The sequence below is a fragment of the Pygoscelis adeliae genome, unplaced genomic scaffold (assembly GCF_000699105.1).
Source record: "Pygoscelis adeliae isolate BGI_AS28 unplaced genomic scaffold, ASM69910v1 Scaffold360, whole genome shotgun sequence".
Taxonomy (NCBI): Eukaryota; Metazoa; Chordata; class Aves; order Sphenisciformes; family Spheniscidae; genus Pygoscelis; species Pygoscelis adeliae.
In genome coordinates, this window is record NW_008823961.1 from 822373 (window position 1) to 845244 (window position 22872).

Consider the following 22872-nt stretch of genomic DNA (forward strand, 5'->3'; position numbering starts at 1 on the left):
CAGTCCTTGTGCTGTAGGAATTTTGCCTGAATAAGGACTACAAGGAAAGGATCTATGTCCATTTGCATCCTGCTGCATTTTACGTAGCTTTAAAAATTCCTTGGATACTTTGGATCGGAGAGGCTACACAGACAGAGAACATTGTTGTTCTACTAGAGCTTGGCTAGAAGCTATGCTGCACCTCTCAAAATCTCAATGAACTCTTGCAGTCCTTTATCCAAAATACCTGTCTAGTCTCCAGGGATCAAAAGTTCTTCTGGAGTAAATTAACGTCACTGGAACTGATCCAGCTTACAGCAGTGGACAATTTGGTTACACATTTCTGTTGGACGGAGCTTACTCCGGCTGTGTAATTATTCAGCTCAAGACCAGAAGTTCGGCATCTCAGATTCCAGTTTGGTTAGTGATTTTTAATTCCTTAAGAAAATTCTAAGTGAGCCTGAGAGCAGCACTAGGTGCTAATTCATTCTGCTTATGCGTATTTCATGACAGAGAAGTAAAATGGGGAGGGGTGGGCAGTTCTAGAATTAACCTTATATGAACAGGAAAAACTAATAGTTCTTTTTTTTCTGTCTTCAGGTGACAGAAGAAGTTCAGCGGATATTAAAAAGGTGCAGTTATGAATTCATGTGCAGGGGTAAAGTGAGTGTAAAGGGAAAAGGTGAAATGTTGACCTATTTCCTGGAAGGAAAGGCCGATGGAAATAATTCACAAACACAGTCTTTAAACTTAGAGCGGAAAATGTACCCTTATGGGAGAGCAAACATTCAAACAAAACTGGGCACCAGCTGTCCGTCTGTATCCTCAGTTGCTAGCTTTACTGTAAAAGCTGGGCTTGGAGCAGGTCAAGCGTCTGCCACTCACACAAATCAAACACTGCATTATCTTCCTTCTGTGCCAGCTGTGAAGGAGGCGTAGAGCAAAGGAGATTTGGTTGTGCCATTTGCAGTGAACTTGGAGAGCAATGGTTGCCTGAATTTTTACCAAGAGATCAGAGGTCATAGGCCATGGCATTAACCAAGGACCACTACAACCCAACCAAAGAGAACTTGGGGACTGTGTAACGAACTCTTGGGATGGAACATATAAGGGCTAGCAATTCTGTTAGAAAAAGTCAAAACCTGATTTTCTGGAAATGAGGAATATTTTCTTGGCATTTTTAAAGGGTAAATGAAAAACAATGAGATAAACGTGCAAGCAATTATTTATGTGTGTGTGTATATATATGTTTTAATTTATATATGCACATATACAAACAGTTCTGTGTAGACTAAATAGAGATTTATAGAGATAAACATAAAAATATGTATTTATTTACACATCCACCTGCAATGACATAGCAAAGAGATTTCTCTTTCTGTCATAGCCAGCATTGTTGGGTCTGGGATTAGCAAAGCTGCATTTAACCGTGGAGTGTGGGGCAGCTGGAGGCTTTCCAGGGCAAGAGTTAGAGAAACTGTGCTCCCAGTGCATGAGTTAAAGCAATGAGAACAGTGTTCTTTGTGCTGTCAATGGCAGATTAATGAAGGCTGGATTCAGCTAATTGCTAAACCCTATGTATTTTTTAAAATTCTCCTTGCATGCTCGAAAAACTTCAAAAAAATTCCAATTCAAACCGTAACACTAGGATGTGAAGTAGATAAACCACAGAGCTTAAAGGTTTGGCAGAAGAACAATATATATTCTTTCCATTAAAAAAAAAAAAGGGTGGTAGAGTTCAGAAGTTGCTGCCTCTTCACAGGTCGTTTGACTGTGCAAGACAGAGGAGCACCCTGCAAGCACAGCAATTTGCTTATGCAATATAGAAACATTCCTTTATGTACAGTGCTGATTTTATTGAAGAGCAGAAGGATGGTATTATTTCAGGCTTTTACAAACAGCACAGGTCCTGTGGATCAGTTCCAGGATTTAGCTTTACCTTTCTAAACAGCTCAAAGAATAGTCCTGTACTGGTGACAAACATGCCGTTGCCAGCTTTTTGACGTTTGTATGTTTGCCAACATAGTCTTATGTCTTAATTGATTTTTAAATTTATGCCACAGTTTTATTATATCTTGATTCTACCCAGGCTCACTCTTCAAAGCTGTACAATTATAGAAAGCTATAATTCTGAGAAACAAGCACAGTCAAACTTTGCCCAAATGAGGAGCACACTGGTAAACATGCCAGGAGAGTGAGGCCTGCTCTTAATCTGCATAAAAGGGAACATATTTTGACTGCTTTTTCCTTCAATGCAGCCCACGTCCTATTGTTCATGGTTTCATCTTGAAACGCTGATCTGGATGTCAAATGTGGAGTACAGCTCCGTACTTGAGGTGGGGGCAGTTGAAGGTCATCCTGCTGAGTGACATGTGCACCATGGACAGGTACTATAGTGTCCTGATGGGGATGCACAAGCTAACCAGCCTCACTGCTTTCCAAAAGAGAAGCAAAATTTTATGTTGTCTAAAAACATACAAAACTTCCTTTTAACTAAAAAAAAAACCACAACAACAAAACCCACAACAAAACAAAACAAACAAACAAACAAACAAAAAACCCACACCCAAAAAACTCACCCAAGACTGCAGAAGTTGTCCAGATTGTACAGTAGAAAACTTGCTTGTACTAGATGTCCAATTTCCCTTTGGTGGGGCTATTTTATTACTGATTTCAGTGGAAAGAATATTCTGAGTGATTCTCCTGCAATCAGCATTTGCTTTGGAGCAGTCACTGTTTGTGTTAAAAGTATATGGACAAATACTGTGTCAACAGATGCAAATGGTTAAAGAAATGCTGCAGGAGTTTCTGTTCTCCATGTAGCCATATCAGGCTGCTGTGGGACTCCAGTGGTTTTCAGCAGGGTTTTTAATTAATTTTTATGTACCCTGTCAGCTAGGTGCTTCATTACAAAGCTAGCAAAATTAGTGTTGTGATTAAAGTGACTATAAAAAACTGAGAATTGCTTCCTAACTGTACTAGGTGTATGCACCCTGGCTGATCTGTGGAAAGTCACGCCATTTCTTTATCTCCCTAACAGCTATCCAGTTCACAGGTATCCTTCTAGAATAATTTAATTCTGATTTTGAGGTATTCAAAGCCATTTAAATAAATACATGTAGAGAATACAGATTTAAAAGAACAAATATTTACATAATTAAACTGAGTAAGTGGTATCCATGTAAAGCACACATGTAAAGCATATTTATGTTTTCTAATAGATTTGTAAGAACTAAATCATCACACAGGTAAGTTAAATATTTAACCAAAATGGAAAGTATTATGTGCAATAGCATTAATCACGCAGTTCCACTCACAAAAAGCCCAAGTTACACAATTTTTGAATCAGTGAATTTGGTATCATTTCACCCATAATAATAAAACATTGTTTTTACATGTACCGTTATTAAAAGCATCTTCAGATCCTAGCAGTAGATCTGTTAGTACATGAATACACAGACCAAATACAGCCATTGACCCACCCCAAAAGCTTACAATGAAATTATTTCTTTGTTACTTTTTTAATAGGTCCAAGATATAGGCATATTGCCATTGTTTCTTTTATCACTAAATGGACAGTGAGCAGAAACAAATTGTCCCCTGTGCTAAGATTTTTGGGACTGTTCTCATTCCCAGACTCATTCCCAGCCTAGTCCTGGAGTAATGTCAGTGGAAGATCATGTAGCAAGGTAAATTTGTTTTTTTAAATTTTAAAAGATTAGCAGGTGCTAGTAGAATTACTCCAAAGTTTTTCGAAGCCTGAGCCTCCTCTCCAAGAGTCAAATGAGGCGCGTGACTTTTGTAAGAATGTTTTCCATGTTGAATGGGAAGGACCAGCCATGCATAGTCCATCATCAGCTTCTTATTCGTCCCTTTTGCAGGAGGTCTGTGCCTCCGGAGCAGGTTGAGTGGACCAGGATGGCTTCTTGGTGCTGCACCCAGTCCAGTGTGCGTGTGCTAGCTTACAGCATCAATGATGGAGTCATTTTCCAAACTTTGTTTGAGTCCTACGATTAACATTTTTCGTATTTTTGTTGTGGTTGTTGTTGCTGGTTTTATTATGGAGAAAACTATATTTTTCTATGTAGTCCTGGACTGAGCAGTACAGAATCATGAACAAAGTTCAGCCAAGGCACAAATTAGTAAAAAGCCATGTGAAAATGACAGGCAGTGTTCAGCAGCCATTCCAACAGGGAAAACTAAATGCCCGTTGAAATCATAATACAATGAAGGTGTGCTCTTGCCTTTATGCTTTCCCTCCCTATTCTTATCATTTTTCCCCATTTTCCGTGTACATTTGCTTTATTTCAGCTCTTTTGTGATAGATTTAAAGGACAGATTTAATCTCTCTGCTCTTCTGCGTTCTTTGATGTGTTCAGTAAGTTTTATACATGGAAAGAGGTGGTGGTAATACTTCCAATAACCCCACAAATGCACATTTTCTGCCAAATTAGAGAAGCTTGTCATCAAATTTTTATTGGCAATTGGCTGAAGATAATATGCGGCCCACTCCAATATCCCTGAAAATCATCAGAAGAATTTCCTTGGATTTCTGTGGGATTTGGGTTGTGTCCACCTTAACGCATGCAGTTTATTTCCTATCTTGCATTTATTAATTTTCTGGTCAAGCTCTGTAACTTTTGCCTGTAGCCCCAGCAAGGAGTCAATTCTGCCCCACAGTACCCAAAAAGTCCCTGACGTTTAACCAAGGATAGTAACTTGTTGCATTGTGGGCAGAATAGCCTCCTGCATTTCTGTTCACTGTTTTGTGCAGCTGTTAGCTTGAAACAATTAACAGATACGAGCCCTACAACAAAGTGATGCCATTTTGGCATGTCAATGTCTGTCAATAGCAAGCACAATATTTTACATCAGTTTGCACGTTTTCTCTTTCAGATAATAGTAATAATCGAAGTCTTTCATTCTTTGTATAAGGAGATAAGTATCAGAGATCTTCGGACTTCACTGTCTTGGGAGCTAATTTCAAAGTGTTCCTATGCTACCTTTATCTTTAAATGATTTTTTAATTATTCTCTGCTGAGATTACAAACTGACATTCAATTGAATTACTGGCTAGATATTTCCAAACATTTTCCATTTGCATTGACTAGAAAGCTATTTTATCCGGCCTGTAAAATGCGTTGTTTTTTGTAGCTGCTCCCTGCTGTGGCAAGTCACGCTCCCTTGTCTTTGCTAAAACACACGCAAATTCTCCCTTGCTTTCTCTAGGTGAGACTGAGAGCCAAAAGCTTCAGCTCGTTAGGGCTGAATCTGCATCCCTTATGCACCCACAAGGCCTGCAGAAATCACCGGGAGTTTAGCATGCTTATGAAGGTCAGGAGCTGAGCTTCTGTAGGCCAAATTCTGCTTTGGGTTACAGCGATGTCTCGCGTCGGTACTGAACTGAGTATTTTACAACACTGTAACCGAGAGTAGGTCACGCGCCTAAATCTCTTTCACACTTTTGCCTGTAATTTATCTGTAAGGCAAAAGAAAGTACTTGGGAGTCACTGTTTGAAGGGAAACAGTATATGACCTGTGCCATTTCAGTGCTTTGAGGAGTCTGAACACATTAGTAAGTAGCGTGAATCATTTTCATGTGTTGAATTCCTGCTTGTAGCAGAAACAAAGCATTTTCTTTACATCAACAAGTCCAGATTCTGTATGTGTTCTGCCCAGGCAGGATGACTATTTAGCCATAATGTTCTTTCAAGTTAGAGTTTTGTATTACAGTGAAAACCAACATTTTTTAATTTGTGATAAACCTGTATTATAATGCCTTATTTATTTTTAATCTTGTACAGTGTTACAAAACAACAGAAAACATTGGCCTTTCATGTATTATTCACTTTAAAAGATGTATTGTATTATGAAATTTTGTAAATAATTTTAGCTCAGACAGGTAATTGCATGTACACTTGTATAAAAAGAGGCAAAAAGGCACACTTTTAACAAATGTTAATGATTTTTGTAAGAGACATTTTACATGTGCATGGAGATTATAAATCCTTTGGAAATAGATGTCCTTTTGCTTTTCCTTGCAATCTATTGCATGCCACTCATGCCTGACTTCAGTAAAACAAAACAAAACAGTAAGTTTTCCTAAATGTTTTTGACATATCACTTCTGGCACAGAATTAAATCCACTAGTTGCATGTGCGTTCAGCAAAGCAAAATCAAAATGCAAACAGCAAATAAAGAAGAAAAATAATTTAATGATTGTGATCTGCCAACCTCAGTGTTCCAAGATCCATAATACAGTATATGAAAAGTGTTATCGACATCTATGCTGTCTTCATAAGGTACCTTCTGGTCATTAGAAGCAATAAACTCTACTTACTGTAATATAAAAAGCAAGCAGATATTCTAGTTCATAATGGTGTAATATCTGACATTCGATGGGTATTCTCTGATACTGCATTTGATGTAGTATTGTCATCAAGAAGGACCAAGTGTCAAATCCATCAATGCTGTATGCAGGTGCAACACTATGGAAGGTAAAGGAGGTGAATTTGGCCCATTGACGTTACCCAGAGTATATTTGTAATGTGGTAATAAGTTATTGTATGTGAAAAGTACACAATGCAAATAGATTGTTTTCCTAGGTACATACATATGTATATATATGTATGTATATATATAAAAATTAATTTTGTTGCCTTATTTTTGTTAGCTTTTTTGACTCATTTTCCAAATTTTCTATTGCTAAGCAGAAAGTATTTAACAGAACTATTAGGAGAAGGTTCACTGGGTTCTCTGGCTTTGAGCCATCTGGGTTCTGTGCTGATGCTAGTCCTGCTCCCACTAAAGCCACGCTTACAGGAATGTCTCCCTTAGGCCTCACAGCCTAACCCACAGCTTGAGGACCATGTCAGTTAGTGACATAGGAATAAGAAATCACTGTCCAATCCTCTAGCTGATTTTTCCCATATCGCTGCTGAACAAAACTTTAAATTCTGGTATTTGCATGCATCATTTTTAAAGTTGTCATATCTGTGTTACTGCAGCTTGGGACTACTTCTCAAATTACTTATATAACTGCTATATGATAAATGAGGAGTATTGTAGGAGCATAACACTGAGGTTGGTGGCAGAGGAAAAAGGGTGTGGACTGTGAATACTTTCTACTATGGATCAATAAGAACTTCTTGTGTTTTACAGATTTGAGCTAGTTTTATAATAGGGCTTAGCAATCCATTCATTTTTTTGTTTAATCAGGTGACTGTGGGGTTAACTAAGCAGTACAGCTGCTGCAAGTACTTCTGTCATCATAAGTTAAGATGTAGATTCATACAACGTATCCCAGTTGCCTGCATACAAGAACCACTGCTTTGTACTGATGATTGGCTTCATACAGCAGTTAAGGGTTTCTAACAGTCATAAACTAGCTCATGTGAAATTCAGTGGGTTTTACATCTCAGTGTGGCATAATTGTTGTGACTAATGACAATCTGGACTCTGCTTCTCTACCCTAACCCTGTTTATGATTGGCTTTTTCCAGAACTCTGTATAGGCTTTTTTTAGCTCTCCGTTCCTTTTAATCCCATCTCTCACTGAGTTTTCAGGCCAAATCTAAATCATGAATAAATATGTAAATGTAAATAAATGGAAAAAAGTACACATAAGGGGGCGCTGCCTGTTGCTCTTTAATTACTCTTCAAAATGTCCCACTGCTTGGGTGGCCTGGTGTGACTTATAATCTGATCGGTGCAAGGACAAAAACAGGAAAAGGAGAAAAAAAAAAGGCACAAAGTTAGCAGGAGTACGCAATAACAAAAAGAAAAGAAGCCTGTGAGAGAGCAAGTTGCTGAAAGTAAAAAGTAAAAAGCCAGTACTCCTTCTGAAGTCAGTGGTAAAGCTCTCAGTGACATGGGACAGGTTTTGAGTATCTGAGCTGGCAGAGTACTCAACCAGATTCCTAGTGCAACAAAAATAAGGCTTGTGTTTAACTGCACGGCCAGATCCATTTCTGAGTTTTCATGTCTGTTCACATTCACAAGAGTGTTCAAGATCTATTGGTGAACTGCTTTCAGAATTTCAGAAGGAATTATTAGAAATGGTTGGGGGTTGTCACCTTTAATGCCTATTTCCTGGTCATGGGGAAGCACCTTGAAATTTGAATTAGCATTGGTTAATGTACATAGCCTATGTGCTGAAAGGACTTGGTTTTGCTTGTGCCTTACTGCATGCTGGAGGATCTGCTGCTTTATATTAGGATCCCCGTTTTATGCCTTCTGTGGCATCAGACATGCATAAAACTGAAGGAACAAACAGTGCTGCATCACTGTGAAGCTTTTTTACTACTTCCTTTCCTACTTCGGTTTACTACCAGCACAGCTATGTGGGTGCAAGGCATAGTCCCAGTGTTTATGGAGGGAGGCCCATACAGAGGTATATGTGGGTCCAAGCTAAGTAAGAACAGATTTCCTAGAAAGCTCAGCACACACAGTGAGCTGAGTTCTGCAGAAAATCTGTCCGGATAGTTTGGAGCTCCTTTGAAAAAGCTGGCTGCCCTCCTCTTCAGAACAGGCTTACGCAACACATTGATTAAAAACGTCCAGAACACTTACCTACAGCTTGTAACTGCACTGCCATGTTTGCTAGACGTAGGTTAGACTGCTGGTGGTAAAACAGCTAACAGTTCTCGTTGTGGGCAAGGCGAAGGTGTGCTTTAATTACTGCAGTTGTGTACACTATCGTGTCTTACTTTCAAGTGCCTGACCTGCTGCTTTGATCCTAGGCCTGTCAATGGTGGCATCAGTTATGAAAAATTTGAGCTGGCACATTGAAGTTATTTAGGTGATTTCTCGTGTCTTTTACCCCTTAGTGCGCATGGATGCAAAGGTTGTTCTTACATTTCAAATGCCATTCAAGCGACATATCAAGAATTTTCAATGAAATGTAGGTGAAAATGAATTACCTGTGCCATCACAAAATTGCTTCATGATAATTACATTTTTAAATTTTTACAGTAGAAATCCTTAGAATTCACTTAGAAATCACTTAGAATTCCTGCTTTTTTTACAGTAATATTACTAGGGTTCAATTCAGAAAAAAAGAAGTATTTGTGTAACTTGCTCCCATTTACAAGTACAATTGTCTACACAAATTTGGACTTAGACAAAGCAAATGGTGAGTTTCTTTTCTGCATTCAAGCAGCTGGTTATTACACAGAGGTGGCTTTGGAAAATGTTACAGAATACAGTAAGAATGAAAGTAATGCTTTCAGAGGTTCTGGTCTAAAAACCAGACTCCAAGAGTAGTTACCATTTCTAGCGTAATTTAATCCAATACAGAGAATTCTAGAGCAGTGATATTCTTTCCAGTGAAATTCTGGCAGAAGTTAAAAACCTCTTCTTGGAGGTTCTTTTTCCATAATATACTTGTGTGTAGATTTGTCTGTCTTTGTACACAGAATGTGGATAATGATGGAAAACAGCAGTAATACACGTATTTCACAGTGTCAAGCAAACTCAGCCAAATTTGACCCATGTCTTAAAATCCCTGCCACTAAAACTTGTGCTGCAACTCACATCTGTCTGGATTTTATCCTGCTGATTAGTCCTGGTACTTTCTGCTGTCAGGAGGTTAATTTCTGCCCTTCTGGTATATGTCCATAGGTTCTGCTTGGAAATGAGATGTTAAGTATTTTTCTGATCTGTTAATTGAAAAGATTTAAAAGTGTATGTGATTCCTTCTTTTTAGAATGAAATGTTCAGCAGCCTAAGGTAGGAAGCAAAAAACTACAATCAAATTTGTCTGCCTACACATGATGGCACAGTGTCCGTTGTAGGCTTACCCATAATTTTAAGCATCCTAGAAATATTTAAATGTAATAAATGCCATAGCACTAAGAGGAAAAGGAGCTAGGCATGCCTGCCTGCCTCTTAACGCCACATAGTTCTTCTTTGGATGTAAAAATGTGACCTGCAGCTCTTAAAACACTGCTTCTTAAGAAATTGGTGCCCCTGCTGCCCTTAACTCACCTTCAGTTGTTCAGTGCCATCACATTTTTATTGCAGGCGGTTACTGTCCACTCAGGCCTGCTTACCATCTCCCTCTGCAGGTCCTCCATCACATGGTTATCAAAATTCTTCTTTTTCAAAAAGAAAATATATTTTCAAAAAGCAGATTTTTCATATAATAGGTGTTTACGGGAAAAAAAATAGCTTTGACATAATCTGGTTAGGAAGCAGTACATGTGACAGCAAACCTGAAAGGGCGAATAAACATACCCTGTGGTGGGAGCACAGGCACCAGCAGCTGGCAGCAAGCTGGGCAGCGAGGCTTAAACCTGCCAGCTGCAGGCAGAGCAGCATCTCTGCTCATGTCCCCAAAGAAGAGACACAGATAAGCAAGAGTGGGGTAGCCTAATTCATGTTCCCTAGCAGTTTACTAAACACGTGCAAACCCATTTCAAGGGCAGTCAAGTCGTCTGTATCTGGATGCCACTCTTTATTAAAAAATAAGAGCAAGGAAAGATACAGTCTTGGGGGTTTATAAGGCTGGTTGAATTGAAGTATTCAGTAAGAAGACTGTGCAAGAGGAATCTTATCAGCTGCTTAACCTGCAGATGTTTGCAGAAAATTCTGCATTGCTTCTGAACTAACTTCAATATTCTGCTTAGGAAAAAAAATTTGCATCAGGTAGAGATATTCCATTCCTCGAAGGGAAAACCAAATGTATTCTTCTCTCTATTTAATTGGCATATGAATTTTCAGATCTTTTAGTCTGATTTACAGCCCAGTAAAGTTAATAGAAATATTAACTTCAATGATTGTTGATTTGTTAGATCAGGCCTTATTCTAAGGTCTGTTCCTCTCCCACTGGTGTCAGATGGGGTGTTGCCAGTGACTTCAAAGGGACCAGGAGGAGGCCTACCATATCACAATAGAAACATCCACATAGGTAAATAAAATGAATAGTCCTAACTTTAAGGAATGAACTAGTAAGTCAAGATGTCATTTTTCCAACTATTGTAGCCCACTGAACCTATAAATAATTTTTATATCTATATAGCTATACACTATATATATATGTATGTATATACATAGTACAATACAATAACTTAACACTGGGTAACTTCTAATGATAGATTTGCATTAATAATACGGGTCTATTTTTATGTAAATAGAATATTGTAGAGTATCTTCCAGTCTTTTTCAGGATTGTTAAATTGAGAAGAGCAATTGAATATTTGTCCTATTTTTATGTTGAAAAGTGAATGGACTGAAATGTTAAATGTGAATGTAAATTTCTTATTGCAACTTTTATACTGAGTGTTTGCACTATTATAATTTCTGGAATCTAATTAAAAATAAAGGAAAAAAATTTGCTTGAATAAACAGCTGTTTGAGATTGTTGTTTTGGTTTTGTTGGGTTTTTTTTAAATCAAGTTGCATTCATTATTCTATACCAAGCTGCCTTTCAGAGGGTCCAACTACAGCTTCTCAGTTTTCAGGCTAAGAACATGCATCTAGAAATCCTGCAATTTTACTTTCACAATTGCTTTGAACTAAAGAACCTTATGGTAACAATTCAGCTCCCTTGTGAGTCTTTTTGACTTTCTGCATTGACCACAATTGAAGCCAGCTTGGGCCAAGTGCTTCATCCATTGTGCAAGCATAGGAAAGTAAACACGTGCAAATACTGGCAAAATACTGGCCACATAGACCAGAAGACGGGGAGGGGAAGCTCATCTCTCCCCTTCCACAAGCCAGAAATAATTGGCCAACTTGGGCCAAGTGTAGATCATGTAGGCAGTTTATATTGTGCAAGATACAGAACCAACCTAAGTGCAAAATCGCATCGTTTACCTTAAAATTTATTTGAAAACTGATTAAGTTATATCAGGTAACAGGTCTCTCAAGAGACTCTGTAAGCTTGGGCACAGTACCAAAGTAATTTGATTGTACTGCTTCCAAATCACAGCAGACTCTCATCTGGCCAGCTCAGAGCAAAAGCAGAGGCGCTCAGGTCCGTCACGCCTGTCCATGCAGATATGCCCTGAGATAACTTGGAAATGCAGAGTCCCTTGTGATGGAAAACAGCCTGGGCTCAGATGCAAGGGTTTTTATTCCAAATGCTAGACTAAGGCTCCCCAGCTGTTCCTCTTGCAGGTTAGAGAGCACAGTGTGAGTTGTACAGAATTATTGTGATGACAGTGAGTGTGATGGAACTGTTCTTGGTTTGCGCTGACACCAGTGAGAAGAAGTGTTTGAGGCCTTATGTAGCCATTTTTCGTTTTCTCCTTCCCCTCTGAAAGACAGCATGCCAGATCTTCATAAGTGTCAATCAGAATAGCTCCACTAAAGTCAAAGGGACATAAATAAACTGAAAATCTGACCTTCATCTTTCATTGGACCTATTCTGCCACATTTGTATTTTAAGTCTTTCTCTTAATACTAAAATGTGCAACCCTCCCTGTGTTGTTTTGGGGCATTTTATGTATACAAATACACACAGAGCTATATATATAGCTTGTATATAAAATATGTACACACACACACATATGTTAATGAGATACTGTACGTTCTGGATTAACGACCCAGGTCAGGTACTTGGAAACATTTTTCTGCCGTGCCCCATTACACAGCTGAATCACATAATTACACAGTATGAGAATTCATTTTGCTTAAAGAATGAGGTAGTATCAGAGGTGGGTTGCTTATATACTCCAGTAACATTTTTAGACAAGAACAGGAGTTCCAGTTGTGAGTGGTTTATGCTATAGAAATGCAGTCCCTGAATGAGAAATGCCAGACAGGCTGCATTTCTATAGCATAAACCATACAGGACTGGAATTGGTGTTCCTGTCCAAAAATGTTACCAGAGAATATTGTCGATTTGAAATAGGGACAGGGGAAAATGGAAAATGAGAACATTGTGTACATCGTCCAGACATTATTGGTGCATTGCCATCATAAGTGTGTCAAAGCCTTCCAGTTTTGCAGCCATTCCCTAGGGCAACGGGTCACCAAATGCACTGCTCCTGCTGGCGGAACATGATGTTCAATGGAAGGAAACAATTAGACAGGTACCAGTCATGGACCATATTCTCGTTTGGGCCATTCTGATGGAAAAAAAGGCATAGCTGGAAAGTCAGCCATGTAGTGGAAATTGTCTGTGACAATTCTGGCTCATTAAACCCACTGAACTGTGGAGAGATCATTTGAGGATGGGGATTTTGAGGTATAGCCAGGCTACTTAGAAGTCTTGATCTGATCCTAAACATCCAGTCCTGTGCAGATTATTTCTGCTATCAATTGCAGCAGTAGTTTGCATAGGTTTTCAGGCTCAAGGCTCAGAGAAACTGGCTTTTAATATTACATTAGTATGAGCCTCCCAGGCTTATGCTGTTTCTATACTTATAACCAGACATTGGTCCACTGTTATTAGATTTAGCCATAGTGAGCTAGCAATGAAGAAGTAGAAGGAGCTAGTGATAAAGAAGTAGTCATGATTATTATGAATGTTTACCTTTCCATCTACTAGGCATAGTCTGAAGATGCCAATAAGAGCTTTCATAGAGACAGTGTAACATATCAATTACTACACCACCACAGATGAAGCAGATGAGCTTCCCTATCATAAATGCTCTGCTTCACTAAGTCAGTGGGACTCCGATGACTTCATTACCGTTCCCTCATCTCAGACCACCTGGGGATTCGTCTGCACAATTCTAATACGACAAGAAAGAGCCATTGATAGTCATCTGTCCTGACCTCCCGCACAGGACTACACTCAGTCTGGCCATGCTACTGCACTGCACAAACACAGCATTTTTTGTTTATTATTAGATGTAATAAAGTAAAGCAAATCCATCATTTTCTGGTCGCTGAGAGATTTGAAGTTAGACATTTGTTTGGCATTGGCCAAACTGTGCTCATACTGTTGCCAAAGGTCATGAAAGCACCACCGACTGTTTTCCCCCAAACTCTATAGTTACTCTGTATGTTTATTGAACTTTGGCAATAATATTATGTGCTCCTCAGCAGCACTGCCAACATAATTAGCAAGGAGCAGTCATATCAGAAAACACACAGCAAGTTACTGAGGAAAGGTCCCAGTTGAATATTAACTCAGATTGACTTCTGGGGTGTAGAAACACGTAGAAAGTGTATAGGACACCGTCTAGTGAATAAACAACATGCAGATAGAACACATTGTGGCACTCTGGTAAGGCTGAAGTGGATAAGCATATAATGAAGAGGAATCATTGACGTAATTACAAAGGCAGGTAGTGGCACATTGATTTTATCAAGGTCAATGACCTCTACTGCTATTAAAGTGTACCTAGTTTCTTACTACTGAGGTAATTAGACTTTCTGAAGTCAAATATTGATCCACCAGATCTTTGGATAAAAAAGAAACTTTTCTTAATTTGGCATTCCCCACAATGGTTTTAGAGTGGCTACTTATAACCTTGTTTAACCAAGAGAGGCAACAATTTTTAATGCCTTAAGGTTTTATAATTGATCTTGAGATAGTAGCATCTTTAAATATGTACAACCTAATCCTCCTCTCATATAGACACCAGGCACTGCATCTGAGGGCAGAGCTGGTCCATACTGAGGGAGGATGTGGCACTGAACTTGTCTATAAGGGTTAAAAGTGTGTTCCTTAAGGCTTTTGTTTACTCAGTCCTAACGTTACATTAAAGCAGAAAAAAATTTTGCTGTTAGAATACTGCTTTCAATTCCCTGCAATTGGTGTACCTAGCTGAAAATTTTCTAACATCAACATCTAAATTAAAAGCATTTAAGAATATTTGAAATGGTTCAGAGACAGAGCGAAGTCTCATTGTTCCTCAAGCTCTCACTGAAATGAATCATATGAAAGGTGATTTAGACATTTAAATAAGGGTTTAGCTTTCTGAGCAGCCCTGAAACCCAGTTAGTATATTAAGATTGTGGTTTTGAGTGCACAAAATCAGATTTGTTGTCCAGCTGGACAGATCCAGTCATAGCAGAGGTACACTACCCAAAATCTGTAGAAATTTATAACCTGAAGCACACATCATGACTCAGTGTATTGCTAGTATAGAGCCATTTTTTTCTGATAGTTTATGAAACCCCCAAACCATCTGTCCAAGATTGCCTAAAGCCTTCCTCTCAGGCTGTTTATGAGATGCTCCTATGACAGGAGTTGGAGTAGGAGTTATACCACACTTTATTCTGTTCCTGGACACTGTAGCCAAAGACATTGACCTTGCCTCTGGCCAGAAAAAAGGTCATTGCCACACTGAAAAATGGGATATTCCAACAGTTGCAAAGATACCACTTTCACGTTACCGCCATAAATAATGCCATATTTTTCTCCAGTGATCATAACATCATAATTCAGCAGAATTCTACCAACTATGACAAAAGTCTTCCAAAAGGCAAAAACTTTAAAGTTACTGGAGAGCAAGTTCATAAATGCACATAAGTGCTTTGCAGGCACTGAAAAGCTTGTTTAACAGACCACAAAGGATTCATATAGTCCTTGGTTTCTGAAGGTTTCAGCAAAGGTTTTGCTGGTGAAAAAGCTGGAAGGCATGTCCTCTGAGGAGCAGCTGAGGACTCTGGGTTTCCCTAGTTTGGAGAGAAGGAGGCTGAGGAGCGACCTCAATGCTCTCTACAGCTTCCTGAGGAGGGGAAGTGGAGAGGGAGGCGATGATCTCGTCTCCCTGGTACCCAGTGCCAGGACGCGTGGGAATGGCTCAAAGCTGCGTCCATCAGGGGAGGTTTGGACCTGACATAAGGAAACATTTCTTTACCAGGAGGGTGCTCAAACCCTGGAACAGGCTTCCTGGAGAGGTGGGCAATACCCCATGCCTGTCAGTGTTTAAGAGGCATTTGGACAATGCCCTTAATAACATGCTTTAACTTTTGGCCAGCCCTGAAGTGGTCAGGCAGTTGGACTAGGTGATCGCTGTAGGTCCCTTCCAACTGAAAAAAATATTCTATTCTATTCTATTCTATTCTATTCTATTCTATTCTATTCTATCTTCAAAACACATATATAAAATGACTGTCCCCCGCTATCACGAATCTTAAGATTTTCAGTAGTGCCCAGGCATGTAATTCCTACTGAAATAAGTGTAAATAAAGTGCTAAGGTGCTTTTGAAAAGTCCCACTGGATTTCTCTGTGCAGCTTTATGTACCTAAAGAGGCTAAGTCCACAGGGAGTGTTGGACTGTTTCCATTTCAAAGTCTGTGGCTGCCCAAGGAGCTTACGATTCACTGGGACAGAGGCTCTGCTCCTTTTGCATGCCTCGCTGTACCATAATGCTAGAAAGAACAAGGAAGGCACTACATCTGCAGAGGTTAGTTCATGATGAGGCTCCCTGCTGGTTTCAGCCTTCATGTCAAAAAATGAAATGTTCCACTCCTATTTTCACTGAGGAGTTCAGCCTGATCAGCAGTCTTAGAGCACTCCTGTTTGACTTGCCTATACACAAAACTCAGATACAGGAAGAATAGGTTATGGGAATTTGAATCAGATTTGCATTTTAATAGGTTTTCATCCATAAACAACTCATAATCTGAGCCTAAGTCTTCTAAACAATTTAGGAAATACAGTTTAATTTCCTTTCTTTCTTATTTTTTCCTTTGTCTTGCCCATTCCTTTAATCTTTCTTCTAATTTATTCTTTCCACATGGCTCTAAATATAGGAAAGCATTTTCATCTTTGTGTCCCTCTCTTCATTTCTTCTTCTTCTTCTTACCCTCCTTTTACTGCCCACCACCATTTGTTTTCTTCCATGGGTCATCCCACCGTGGATCATCAGTGGAGTGCTGAGCTCCACTTACCAGTTCCTACTGCCTATCACGTACTTCTTTGTGGAATCACCCTCTGCACCAAAAAACATCAGACTAGTTGCAACAGCAGGGAGAAGGCCTGATACTCTTCTGCCCAGGAAAGTCTGCACCTAGCTCCTAACTGCTTGGACACTTCTGCAAGATTTGTGACTTCACAAACTAGACTTACATATCCAATTCAATACAATATGTTAGGGAAGCATATGAGCTACAGGCTGGTTCAGCATCCAAGTTCCCTTCAGGAAAACTCTTTGGCAACATCATCAGAGTGGGAAATGAAGAAATGAATAGACCAGCAATTGAAGAAGCGCAGTCTCTCAGATTAGACAAGAACACCAAGGGAAAAAGGTGTCCCTTTATGTCCCTGTATGTTATTCCTTGATAAACTGAAAAATAATTCCAATTTTGTCCTCTTTCAGATGAGGCCTCCTCAAACTCCCATGTCTCTGAAGTGAATTTGTGCATTTGAACTGGAATGAAAGGGCTGAAATTTGAACAAAACACCGTGCTGTTTTTGTTTTCCCCACTTTTGTTGGTTTTGGAAGTAAAAATATTAAGAATTAATGTTTCCCACAAGGGAATGCAGTAAAAACATTTAAATCATTTCCCATGTGGGTTTTGTATTTTTGGAACAAATTTAGAAAGGGAGATGAAGTTACCTCCTAAAATGAGATCAACAAAAGAATCTTTCAAGCCATAAACATAAAGCAGTGGGAGGTTTGATGTAATTTATATGGAGGTGTATAATAATATTGCTAGAATTGTGTGCCATCTTGCATCACACAGCAAAAGAGAGGAAGATGTGTAAATGTAGACCAGACAGCTGGATCGAGACCTATGGAGTTATTGCTCCAAAATATCAGGTAGACAATGCTGAGGAGGAAGATGGTCATACCAAGGAATGTAATTTTAGTGAAGGAATGGTTCATTATGAATAGGTGTGAATGCAGGACACAGTGTATGTCATTCTTTGAAAGATGCAAGAAGCTTTCAAGGTGCCACTCATGCCAGAGCTTGGGTGTTTCATGTCCAGGCTACAGATACACCAAGGCCAAGGTAATATCATCACTGCAGCTGGTCTGCTGAGCTCCACATGCTTACATTAATTTTGGACTCTTTTCTGCCTGATCTCTTCATAGTTATGTCCTTCCTGTTCTCTGTAACATCCTGCCACCACTTCATAAAAACCTAAATCTGTAGGACATAAGAGAAACCATGGCTAACAGTGAGAACAACTTGCAAATCTCTTAATTTATATCTTGAGAACATTTGGCAAGGAGCTAGAGGAAACGGCAAGTAATGGCTTTGCAGGAAAGGGGAAGGTTATTTTTAAGAGGTTTGTAGGAAGAGGCCATGGAAGGTAGGCATAAAGATGATGCAGCTACAGACAGCACTGGTGGACTGTGAGATGGCACAAAAAGGAAACACTAGAAAGTGATGGCAAGCATGGCAAGGAAGGCAAAGCACAAGCTGGAAGCCAAGGCCAGGAGTTTTTTAAGGGGTCCAGTGAAATGATGTCAATTTTGCTCAGACCCACCAAAAAGCTTCTCCTGCAGGTTCATGCTGTGGCAGTGTTGTTTGCATCACTGCCTCACTGGGAGAGGCAATATTATGTCCCACTGACACAGCAGGACAGTGCAAACATTGCAACACTATGTCAAGACATCACTCTCCACTCTGTGCTATATAAGGAACTGGCTTGCCGAGCTCTGCAAGGTACGGTATGGCTGACCTGGTGGGTTTTCTCACCAAGCCACAAGGCCACTAGTTTGAAAACTAACTACTAATATTCAAAATGAGGTAAGGATTGGTCTAGCCTCTTCTATGTTTATAAAGGACTGAGAATTTTTTTTTTTTTTTTTGCCCAGCCACAAATATCTCAAAATAGTTTTTGTTTAGTTTTCAAAATATTCCTGTAGGAACCTCCCCTGGGAGTTTAGGAAATAAATAGCTTATCCTGGACAGACTATTTATTTCCAGGATGTTTACTCGTGCAATCCATGTGATTGTAAAGTGCCTCCATTTCTCAAGCTCTCTTTCAGTTCCTCAGGGGCACATAATTTAAACCTAGCAACTTTCCCCATATACTGACAGACTGTTATTCCTAAATATTGAACTGGTAGCTCCAATTCTCTATTCATAGTGCAATTATTAATGCGGCAAGAGAGGGTGGTTTATGATTAGGTTTGAAATGCCCAGACTCCCTGGAACCACGAGTTCAAATCCCGGCGAGATCAGCCCTTCGCCCCTCTGTCTGCACTAGATGCACTCTACAACCTCAGGTCACCCACATAAAGCCCTGAAATTAGGTCTGTCTGATCAGCTTAGAATTTAAAGGTCCACAGGTCGTGCTTTGTCAAAATGGGCTACCCCATGCCTGTGCTTTCTCTACAGTGTTGTGATAGCAGCTGTTTACTGCCACCCACCACAGAGCTGACTTGCAATTCAGTGGGGCTGGTGCAGTCCAGCTGCTTTTCTCTGTCGACAAAAATTACGGTCTTCCACCTGAACCATACCATTTCAGACCAATGCAATTGTCATCTAAGAGCTGATATTTTGAAACCACTTGCTTTAGGATAAAATGCTGCCATTTCCACAGTTGTTAGCTGCAAACACAGTGAAATTCAGACTGCAGTAAAAAAATCTTCAGTTTATTCTCACTACCTATTTTCCTAAAAGAAGAGCTTTTTCATGGCAGGTTTAACATTTGTTTTCTCCTTTATATTTTGGGCAAGAGAAGCAGTGAGAAAATAAAATCAGGATGGGAACAGATATACTCCATCAACATACATCTATCTTGTGACAGATCCTCAATGTGCCTTAAGCAGCCATGTGAAGCCAATTAACCACTAGACGTATTTTTGTGATTGAAATAGGCAGCAAGCAGCAGAGACTAAATAGCAATAAACACAGTGCATAGATAAGTTGGCTAGCCCGTTTTCCTATGATTAATTCATCCTAGATTTCTATTTAGTAGCTTATTCAGTTAGCAGCACTGCTGAAACTCCTAAAAAATGCTAAATGTGTGATTTAGGTAGTCTCTGCAGCAAAGAATATTGGGAGGCTAGCAGGGCTATAAGAAGTGAAGTAGCAGCTGAAGCTGGATCACCTGAGAAGCAGAGGAAGATATCAGAGGGAACCTGGTAGGTCTGGTAAGGCTGTTTTCTTTTGTCAAAGTTGCTGCAAGATACGTTCTCTGTGGTAGACTGACAATCTTAAATGGTTTCTTTTTCTCTGTTGTTTTTAGACTTCTCCCCTCCTTTATCTATAATGGTGTTATAAAACAACTGAACAGAAAAAGTTTGTTGCTTGTATATATGTATCTCTAAAGCACGGGGGGGGAGGGGGGAACCAAAAACATCTTGTTGTTTTTCTCAGAAGCTTTGATTGAAAACGTTCTTTAAAAACTAACTTTAAGTATCTTTTAATTGACCATCTAAACTTTAATGAGTAAGGGGAAGGCATCAAAACGTATAGCTGAGGATGAGCCTGGGGGGTTGGGTGGGTGGTTGCAGACTCCTTATTCCCTCTCTAAGTTTAATCAGGCAAGCTTACTGCCAGTAAGCGTCTATGATAAAGACTAAAGGAAGTCAATCTGGCTGAACAGGAAAGGAAAAAGTGTCTGTAGGATGAGTGCTGCTTGTAATGTGTCACACAAGCTAGCACTGCTAAGGAGTAAGAGGAGAAATGGGTATCCAAATAAAAGCAATAATGGGGTTTTATTCCCCTCTCCCCCTTCTAAGGAGAAACAAAACACCTGACTTGCTGTGTTGAAGTGTCAGCGCTCTACCTCTTGCCTCCTGTTCTTTAGAAATATAAAGTGGGTGTGAAACTCTGCTAAACTCAGACCCTACACAGGTGCAAAACATTGACAAGGAATGGAGAACTGATGCCTTTTACTTCAGTAGACATATGTTCCTGCCCTCCTATGCCCCCCTTAGTCATGGTGTCCCCCAACCCCCACCAAGGCCTTTGATCTATAGGGCTTAGAATATGGGCACTTAAAACATATTGCCTCCTTGATGAGCTTCACGCAATCAACCTCCGTGAAATATCTGAACTGCCTCATGAAAGCAAAGAGTTCAACAGTTACTAGAAGTACTTAACTGCTCATCTAATTAAGATATTTATCTTAAATATATCTTAAACTGGATATATTTATCTTAGGCTTCTCCATGTGTAAAAAGTCAAGTTCCTTTTTGTTGGGGGTTGGCAAATGGTTAGGGGAAATGCTACTAACAAAAACAACAGTGCTGTTGTTGTAAATTCAGTTGAAAACAGACTTGCACAGAACACAGTTGTTTTAGGATAAGAAGAAGTAAGCCAAATATCAAGTAAGTAGGAGGGAATGAGAGCTTTGTGAGCCTCCTTTCAAGAAAATAAGAGAAACAATGGCAACTGGAGTAAGAGATGCTTGCTTGAATCCAGAACTTCTTTGGACATTTCTCTAGAACACTTGAATTTTTTCTAGACTATGGTAATCCCTCTGGCATGTAACAGTTTTCATCTACCTACCCAGTGTTAGCAGCTGAAAACATGAAAGTATATTATTTGTATACTCTGAAGGAGAAAACACTGTCTTAATGATGTTGCAGTTAATGAGAGATCTTAAAAAAAAAAAAAAAAAAAAAAATTCTAGCATATGCGGAGCTCCACGTGCAGAGGGCTGGGACAGGTTTAAGTGTTGTATGTGTGACAAGCTGTCTTCTAATGTTCTGTTTTCAACATGGCTTTTCCAAACCCTTGAAGAACACTGATCTATACAAAAGATAAATTCCATGTAAAGACAGAATGCAGACATGAAAATAGGAACACCTTGGATTTGTTTTTGCCGCAGCTGAACATGGCACCTCTCGCTATGTGAGCAATGACACAATTTTCTCTTCTTATTTTCTTAAGGCTATAAACCTGACTTCAAGATGTCGGAGGAAGAAGATTCTTTTCTGAATGTTAAAAGATCTCTGAAAAAGAGAATGGTGAAACACAGCACTCCAGTGGACTCGGTGCTTTCAAGAACAATGCCATCTCTTACGGATCTGACAAATCAGTCAATCAAGGACCAAGATGCCAGTAAGACAGTTTATGGATCTCCAGTGCCAAAATCAAATCTAAGTAGATCATTAGCTCAAGTATCATCAGCACGTGTTGAAGCATACATTCCTCATATGTCCCCGAAAAGGCTTTCAACAGTGTTTGACTCGCAAGAATTAAAGAAAGACGTAAGCCAAAGCTCTCGGGTTGTATTTTCTAGAAGGAGGCTTTCCACGGTGTTGGCCTCTGATGAATCAAATGAAGAGCCAAGTGACAAGGTTGTCCCAAAAGTGGAAACTCAAGCTCCCACCAAAGCATCTGAGGAGGCTGCAGTACATCCCAAGAGTGGACCTTCATGGCTTATTACTGGAATACCAGGGATAAAAGATGTCCCGATACTAAAAAGTAGAAAGAAGAAAATTGATAAAGCTCTTGTGGTAATTGCTTTCCCTTAGTTATAAAATAGCTAAGCTATACAATTTCCTACCAATGCTGAATACAGAACTTTCTAGTAATATGGGAATATTTTAGTTGTGGAACATCTCCACAACTTTACTAGTGATAACATATATTTATGAATTGGGTCATAACCTGCTAGACTCTGTGGTATCATTCCTAATCACAGACTGGATGGGATGCAGTCTTCCAAACCTGTACTTGCTTCAGCTTGTGAACTTGCATGACTAGTTGTGTACGCTAGTGCAAAAGTACATTTTTTTAACATCTTTCTTTAGGAGAAACTTAAGAATGGGAAGAAATCAGTGATTTAAATTTTCATGTTTCTTAATGTTGGCAAGCTAACTAGAACTAGAGAAACAAATAATCTACTTCTTCCCTTATTTAATACAAATTGTAGTGCTCTATAAAAAGAACATCAGTCATTGCAAATGGGGTCTTGTGTGCAGTCCTTCAATTAGTGTAGGGTTTCCTGGGGAAAGCTTAGATTAATAGACCATATGCAGGTCTTTATTTTTCTGTTCTGTGGAGCATGAGAACTCAATTTCCTAGAACTTTGATTATTGGTAAGGGCCCTGTGGAAAGCCCATAGAAAGGATA

At 39.4% G+C, this 22872-nt stretch overlaps 1 protein-coding gene across 1 annotated transcript in view; it reads left to right on the top strand.

The window, feature by feature from the left end:
* Nucleotides 1-1198, top strand: part of ADCY1 (adenylate cyclase 1 (brain)) — a 116192-nt gene extending 114994 nt beyond the window's left edge. Inside the window, exon 20 of the mRNA XM_009323210.1 lies at nt 580-1198. Within this exon, the coding sequence (XP_009321485.1) occupies nt 580-918 (339 nt within the window). The 3' untranslated portion in view covers nt 919-1198. The remainder of the gene's footprint in view (nt 1-579) is intronic.
* Nucleotides 1199-22872: the final 21674 nt, after the last annotated feature.